The sequence below is a fragment of the Amphiprion ocellaris genome, chromosome 4, assembly GCF_022539595.1.
Source record: "Amphiprion ocellaris isolate individual 3 ecotype Okinawa chromosome 4, ASM2253959v1, whole genome shotgun sequence".
Lineage (NCBI taxonomy): Eukaryota > Metazoa > Chordata > Actinopteri > Pomacentridae > Amphiprion > Amphiprion ocellaris.
Genome location: NC_072769.1, coordinates 28,135,556 through 28,143,815, shown reverse-complemented (window position 1 = coordinate 28,143,815; position 8,260 = coordinate 28,135,556). Strand labels below are relative to the sequence as shown.

The 8,260-nt window shown below is 40.0% G+C and overlaps 1 protein-coding gene across 2 annotated transcripts; it reads right to left on the bottom strand.

The window, feature by feature from the left end:
- Positions 1-2,196: 2,196 nt before the first annotated feature.
- gpank1 (G patch domain and ankyrin repeats 1) lies at positions 2,197-8,207 on the bottom strand. 2 transcript variants are annotated; one of them, XM_023296251.3, is made up of 4 exons: positions 6,873-8,207; positions 6,645-6,786; positions 6,483-6,558; positions 2,197-3,530 (listed from the first exon to the last, which is right to left on the bottom strand). In XM_023296251.3, the coding sequence occupies exons 1-4, from the start codon at positions 7,320-7,322 to the stop codon at positions 3,089-3,091; spliced, it is 1,110 nt and encodes a 369-aa protein (XP_023152019.2). In that variant the 5' UTR covers positions 7,323-8,207; the 3' UTR covers positions 2,197-3,088. The 2 variants fall into 2 exon arrangements, with proteins under 2 accessions (XP_023152019.2, XP_023152020.2); XM_023296252.3 differs by having other exon boundaries at positions 6,483-6,555.
- Positions 8,208-8,260: the final 53 nt, after the last annotated feature.

The following is an 8,260-nucleotide window of genomic DNA, read 5'->3' as shown; positions in this document are numbered from 1 at the left end:
ACATCCACATCCACTTGCACATACAGCATTTCTAATCTTCTACTGTTCAGTATCTGAAACTGGAGTACTTACAGGACACTCCCACAAGTACATGGAAGCCAAGCAAATACTGTTAAGTCAAACTGGGAGAAGCTGAAACCTCACAGAAAGAAGAAGCATTCACACAGGTGCTGCACTCAGCTGGGGCGGAACCAATCTGCGGCTGCAGGTTTGCTACCTGCAGCATAAAAAGGGACACACGCAGCACTGAGGAGGAACTGAGAATGAATGAGCTCCTCAAACAAAGTGGCTGTGAGCGTGAGGATCTGCGGCAAACTGTGCAGGACTGCTTCATCTGCAAAAATCCGGGTAGCAGCCGGTAAGAGCAGAATCATGAAAGATCTAGGAGACTGTTTAACCTGCCGATGTGAGCCGCTGCAGAACGTGTTAGCATTAGCATTAGCCACGGAGATCGGCGTTAGCAACGAGCGGCTGGTTGATAACTTTCTTATGTTTGTATGCCAGTAATTGCTGTGTGTTTGTAATTGCTCAGTTGAAAATAAGATTGCAGGCTAATTGGTGCTAATTAGAGTTTTTCCAGCTAAGGTTAAAAACCAGTTAATTCATTCTGTTTGTAATGGCGGGTTGTACTATGCACTTTATTCTATTTGTTTATTTATTGGATCTGGAATGCACTTTAAAAGTCACTTATGCACTTTAAATAATTTTAAAAATATGAATTAGAAAGTATAAAAATAGTTTAAAAAGTCTGATAGAAATGTTGAGTAAAATTTGTTAAAATGTGATTAAAATCAACTCTTTAAAATGCAGGTAAATTCATATGCGGCATAGGATTATTTGAAAATTGGTCATGCCATGGTTTGTTGCTTTAGTTATTTGATGTTGAGGTTAACAAACATAAATTGAGCGGCATTTACTGAGGTGAAATTGTATATGGGGAAGGGCTGTTACTATCTGCCGAATGCAATATTGTGAACATTGTTCATTTGTGTTTTGTTTAAAGGTTTTTCACCTAAACCTAGGATTGGGCGATAATTCGATTTTATCGATTAAATCGAGTTTGTACTTAATGTCGACTTGTTTTAATGAAAATCGATTTTCTCATCAACATCCGCCACCAACGCCTTCCCGCCGGGCTCCCGTAGTTCAGAGTGCGCGCCCCCCTCCCCCCCGCGCTTGATACAGAAACAACATGGCGGCGATCGGTGCAGCTCTAAAGGCGCGTGTCCACTAGATGCGATTTTCCCGCACGGCAACGCACCGCCTCTGAAAATAGCACGGACGGCGGTCACTACCGGACCGCAACATTGTCACGTGACAGCGCTGAGCAACAGCAGGCCGCTACGTGGTCACGTGACCAAGCTTTCAGCTGGACAGTCTTGCAGACAAGTCGGATAAACACAGCAGCTCGGCCGCAAATTTCCCCTTTTATTTCAAAAAACACGTCAGCGAAAAGTATTTCTGAATGCATTTGAGGCAGAAATAATCTGTAGCAGCTGAATCTGTCCTTGTTTTAGGTCACCGACGCCTAGTTTAGAAGTTTGAGGACAGTTTCACAATGCGTGGAATCTCCGCACGCAATTTGCATAAAGTAGAAGTCAGTCTACTTTATGCAAATGAAGTGCATCCCTCTCGGGGTAAACACACCGGATCGCAGCTGGAAACGCACCAACCGGACCAGCATGCCACATGCAGCGCATTTCCAGCTGCGATCCGGTGTGTTTACCTGGAGAGGGCTGCAGCTCATTTGCATAAAGTAGACTGGACTCCAGCGTGCAGAGATTAGGTAGGGGGTAAAAAAAAAATAAAAATTGGATAAATCGTGAATCGAGATTTTTTTTTTTTGTGAAAAAATCGGAATTTTTTTAAGGCCATATCGCCCAGCCCTACCTAAACCTATCAACTAACCCTATCAACTTACCCTAGCAACTAAACCTATCACCTAAGTTGCCATCATTGTATTCCATGACCTTGCAATCATTGCAAAATAAAAGAGGAAGAAAAGAAAGCAACAGTCTGACTCATGAGTGGAGCCCAGCTCATAACCTGGGTAGATGAAACATCCTTTTTCAAGTGGGGAAACTGCACACAAACCCTCAAAAATCATCAGTGATATTCACGTGTCATTGACAAATACAAGGATCAAGACAGAAGTAGATGGCATTAAAAGAACACTAGTTAAAAAGTAACATGGCACACTGTGAAAGCAAGCCCTTTATTCTTAATGGCACACATATTTAAAAAGACAAGGTAATTCCCCATATAAAACAATTAGAAGAAGATAATCAGTTTACGGTCCATCTGCGTCATCTGTTTCCCCGTCATCTGTTTGTTGTACTGCTGTATTGCAGTGCATTGCAAGTATTTTTTAAAAATATTTAATCTTACCTCTGATATTTGTATGCACACATTAACATCTCTACAGTACATTAACTACATTGTACAAACTGTATTTATTTGCCACAAACTTAAAACTTGGACTTAGAAAAAGAAATAGTTGCCGGTACCTGGAGCAGGCACTGAGGGAGAGGTGACTGTTGGTTTGTATAGTTACATAACGTTACTTGACTTTCAAAAAGGACCGACTGTTACTAAGGTCGTAAAGAGAAATACAACAAACTATTTGCATATCTTAAAAGTTGTATAAATTGTCTTTATTTTTGTACCATAAAAAAAATCAAGGCTCTTGAATCAAGAACAACCAGCATTCTCTATGATGTTCATTCGATCAGCAAGTCTTGTGTATGTTTTGATAAACACAAATACAAACTAATTATGAACCCGTTTAAGGCCGTCTTAGTCGGTTAACAGTAAACCGAACATCAATCAGACAGAGAAAACACACTCAGCATAAAGGTGAAATCAATCACTTTTGCCACATTTGGTCGTTTCACAACCTACAGATACGGCACAGCTGACTCCATAAATGAACGTCAGAGGCTTTGAGGTGGAGTCACGGCATTAATGTTAAAGCTGTACAGGAAAACATCTCCAAGCAGCTCCACATACATCTTGACAGTTCAACTTGTCTTCTAATCTGATCTGTTGCAGACATATTTTACAGTAAGTCTGAGGGACAGGGCAGGTGTCAAAGGTAAAAAGAGGCACGAAAGTCTCTTTCCCAGTTTTTATCTTGTTGCTCTTCTTTCTTGGTTTCTTCCTTCCTCTGTCCTCTCCGTCCCCTCTCCTCTTTCTCCCTGGGCGGTGGTTTCACAGCGTCACCATCCCTCGCTTTGAAGTGAGTAACTTTAGCTCGTGTCATCTGTCCGTAGCCCAGACCTTTCTGGTCCCTCTTCAACACAGTGGGCACCGGCTGCTTCGGCCCCTCTCCCTCGGGCCCCAGTCCGGTTCCTGGTTTCCATCCGCAACGAACCATCATCTTGTAGCTGTTGCTGGAGGGCGGGAGGCAGTAGTAGGGGGCAGGGGGAGGACGCCTCAGACTGAACTGATGCAGAGTGGAAGAGAGATGAGATGACAAACTGCTGCTGTAGTTGCTACGACACACTTCACACCACTGAGGCTGGAGGTTTCTGAGTAGGAACACAGGAGATGACAAGAGTCAGAGAGGAAACGTTAAAGGCACAAGTTTACACTTTTTCAAGTCTGTCTCGACAGAAGTAAATTAACTAAGTTTTTGCTACATAAAGGGTTTTTGGGTACTGCCAAAGAATCCATCCATCATCTATACACCGCTTAATCATTAGGGTCACAGGGGGCTGGAGTCTATCCCAGCTGCTTTAGGGTGAAGGCAGGGACACCGTGGACAGGTCACCAATCTATTACAGGGCTACACAGAGAAACAAACAGGTACACTCACATTCACACCTACTAATTTAAAGTCACCAATTAACTTAATTATAAACGTTTTGTTTATAAAAAGAAAATTACATGAATAAAAATGTATATTCCTAAAAAAAGAACCATCAAAATCAAACCATTTATCAGACCCAGAAACTATGAAAACAGAATGAATTTCTGGATTTTCAACATTTTGAATGTCCTTGAACTACTTATGCTGATTTTATGTACCATACAGTGGAAAAAAATAACTAAATCTAGGCTTTAAATCATCATAATCACTTTTTTCTATATGTCCAATTTAAATTTTTTTTTTATAAATTTTAAATTATACACACGTATATGTCTATTCATTGATTCAACTGTCAACCACAATTTTATTTGAATTGAAAAGCTTTACTTATTGTGTTCAATATTGCTACTTGGCAAAAGTGTGATTAATTGTGATGAATTAATTACAGGGCCTGTAATTAATTAGATTGATTTTTTTTTTTTTTTTTTTTTTTTTTTTTTAAATTGCGTCCCACCACTACAATTAACCTCAACCTGTTTTTGGACTGTGGGAGGAAACCGGAGAACCTGGTGAGAACGTGCAAACTCCACACAGACAGATCCCAGGCTGGGACGTGAACCGGGGATCTTCTAGCTGTGAGGTGACACTGCTAACCACCTACCCACTGTGGAACCTCAACAAATAAATAAAAATGTAACCAGTTTTGCTAATTGGGGTCCTATAAACTCAAGCATAACAGATGTTTTTGTTCATCAAATGGTCAGCAATAAGTGGGAAAAATGCAAAGATTTCGGCCAAATAAGGTATCACAGATTGACTGCCCTACGTGCGCACAGACTGTTGTCACCACTGAGCTCCCAAAAGGCCCATTCTGAGTTGCAGAAAACTCTTTTAGCTACCTCGTTTATAGTGGCCATTAGGGGATGATTCTAAAGCAGATAGGACGTTTCAGCAGATTGAGTTTGTCAGATCAAATGTGCTCTGCCCAAAATTACTGTATTTTCAGTATAAAATTCCTTCTTTTTTCCCTGTTAAGCAGCAGTATACGAATAGCAATGAAACAAGGGAATTTGTGCAAAAAAAGGCAAACTTTGAAAAAAGGCAAAATTTTGAATATGTTTAGCCTGCACCTCATTAATTTTAGCAACATTTTTGATTAACTTTCAGAGTGAAAAGACAATTTTCCCCTCATCACTAACAAAGGAAGGGATACTTTAATGCCCATTACAAACGGAGAGAATGACTACAGCAAACTAAATCGTTTTCATTGCATGTATGTGGACCTGACTATTGCCTGGGTGGGACTAATTATAACTATCATTCTTATCTAAACTCAGCAGTCACGCACACAATCACCACCTGCAAGGCCTTTAATGTTCTTTCAGCAGTCATTCATGCTTCTATTTGATTAACTGAATTGTGTATACAGTTATTACCTGTAAAACCTGTTTTGCTCTTACTCATTCATTTTCCACAACACTTTCAGTCTGGTTATATTTAATCGTGTTTTGCCTTATTTCTAATCCATATCATTAAATCTGTTGCATTTAATCGAGCAGTGCTTTTACATTTACTCTATTGGTTATTGTAGTAAAGCCTTTAGGGCCCTAATGTTTACTTCAACTTTATCTGGAAGTGTGTTTAGCTCACTACACAGCTATGTATCACACCTACACGATGAGGTAAATACAAATCAGACTATTAGAAGCAAGAAACTGCACTAGTACCAAATATAGGCATTTAGAATCAAAGTCACCTTTCCATTGCTTTCACACCAGTGAGCACTGATATTTTTTTAAATATTATAATGGCCTGCTTGGTATATATTGCATTTACAGCTTTTTAATCATCAAATTTAAGTGAACATTAAAACTGTATATGTTCACAGAGGTCAAAGATACACTGTTTCACTGTGTATGGCAGTGCAGAAAGATTGGAGCATTCTGGGAAGAGGTCAGAATTTCCAGGGAGAAAATTATTTCAAAAAGAACTCCATTTGATCATAAATTGAATCGAATTGAGCAGATATTGATGAACCTCAGCTTTTTAGGTGCAAAAACTGTGAAAGGACCAACCATCACAAACAAGATAAGACAAATGTTGTCAAGTCTCACTGGACAGAGTGGCTTATGGAATGAAGGGTAAACAGAGGGAAGCCATGGTAGAGTTTATGAAAGACATACATTAAGCAGACTATGAAGCAGTTCATTGTTTGTTTATTGGTGTGTTCTGTCTTGTTTTTGTTCTTTTTAACATTTTTTTCTGTGTATATTTGTTTATTGTATAATAAAAACATAGTGGGAAAAAACTGTTTATGTAAAACATCAGCTGAGATGTAATCTGATTTTTTTTTTTTTTTTTTTTTTTTAAATTCCAATATTTATATTGGCGTCTAAACCCATTATACAGCTGACGATAATAGTAGATGAGATTGGTTTTGGCAAGATTAGATTTTGGAAGTGGAAAAGAGTAGCACTGCAATGTCAGGGCACCAGAAAATTGGCAATGTCCAATTAATAAAAAAAAAGATGTATTAGCAATTTCTCTTTGAGTGTGTCATTTGTCAGATGTAGGGAAGGTCACCATTTCAATTTCAGTGAATGACACTGTATAGCCTGTTAGAAATTAGTATTTGTTTTAAAAAATTGCATGCAAATGAGCGTGTGCTAACCTGCTACTAGACTGTGTTTCTCTCTGTGTACTTCTCCCATAGTTCAACAACTCCTCCAACACCTCACTGTGGCCTGCTGAGAAAAAAAACATAGTGGATGAGTTCAACTTCACTTTGCAATCAAACAGATATATGAATCAGTGTTACTACTGACTGTTGTACCTTCTTGTGCCAGATCTTTGGCATCCCTGCCTTGTGTATCAACCACTCCAACCCAGGCGGCTCCATGATCCAGCAAGAGCCTCACTGCAGTTCTTTGTCCTGACCAGCTGGCACACATCACAGCCGTCCAGAAGAAAGTATCCTGGAGGGAAAACCACAAGCTCATGAAGCAAATGAAGACAATATATTTCCTTCAACTGAGAGGACACCAAGCTTTAAGCGTTGTACCTGAAAGTTGATGTCGACTCCCTTTGAGAGCAGCTCTTTGATGCCAGAGACATCACCTTCGTGGGCACAGCGCAGCAGCCTGAGTCCCTTTAGTTCTGCAGACCTCTCTGAGGTGCTTCTGTCTCTTCTTTGGTCGTCTTCACTTTCACCTCTAATTCCTCTTTGCACTACAGAATCATTTGAACTCTGCTGAGCTCCAGCAGCCTGGACTCTCCTCCTCAGTCTTCTACTGGACTCTCTGTTCCTCTGTCTCATGTGATGTTCTCTGCCATCCTTCTTGCTATTTGCCCTCCTTGATCCATCTTGCCGTATGCCATCGTTAGTTAGGTTTTCATAGAACTGCCTGGCCTCTTCTCCACTAAGCACACTGACTGTTTTAGAGCTGGATTGTCCTGTTTCAATGCTGAAAACATCCTGCTGACTGGCAGGAGTAAAGCCGAAAGCAGCCATAAGGAGTGACTAATTTCTCGTATCACAGGTTTCAAGTTTACTGATATTTTACTCAAAGTCGGACTCCTGTTGTAGGAAATATGGACGCTTTAACTGTCTTGCTATAGCAGCTTAGCGTCAAGCTAAGTCTGATGTTTGCTTTTATTATTTACTTCAAAATGTCTCTACAAAACATTAGGTGAAACTATAGTACCGACGATGTATTAGATAGGTGTGTTGGGTGGATTAACAAAATACACCTTACAACATGTCCATTTATCCGAAAAACAACAGCTGCGCAAAGAAGTTAGCTAGCTAGCTGTTAGCTACTGAGTACTGGCTAGCATTAGCATTACGACACCTTAAAGCTGGATAATAGTAAGAACTCAAGTATTCAGTCCGGTAACATTACCGAAGTTACTTCAAAGTGTAGTCCGCATGGAGACAAAATACCACCTGGATACACCCACGTTTATCGGTATTAACATTCACTAAATCTTTCAAGCTAATGTTGTCCTGCTTCTTCCGGCGGAAACCCGTTACCAGTCGGACGCGGCTAACGGTGACTGCTGCCACCCAACGGACTGGATGTTGTATTTCCACTGCACTGTCTACCCTTTTCTGCCAAATTATTATTATTCCTTAACTAATACTACCAACAAACTACTGTGAATAAATGAACACAGGTAAACAAACTAATTAATTAACTGTGATCGTCACCGGAAGTAGTTGGTAGAGTGGAGAGCAATTTAGAATTACTTTTGAATTGAGTCAGTTGTAATTTCTAAATTCACCCGAAGGAAAATGATACTTGCACAGCCTTGAGACTGCATCTTTACATATTTGACTTACAAAGCCCCAACTTTAAGTAAAATACAGAAGATGGGGTTCAGAACAGTAGTAGAAGTAGCCCTGTTTAAGTAAAACCAAGTAAAGAGCCAAAGTCACAGAAGGGAAAG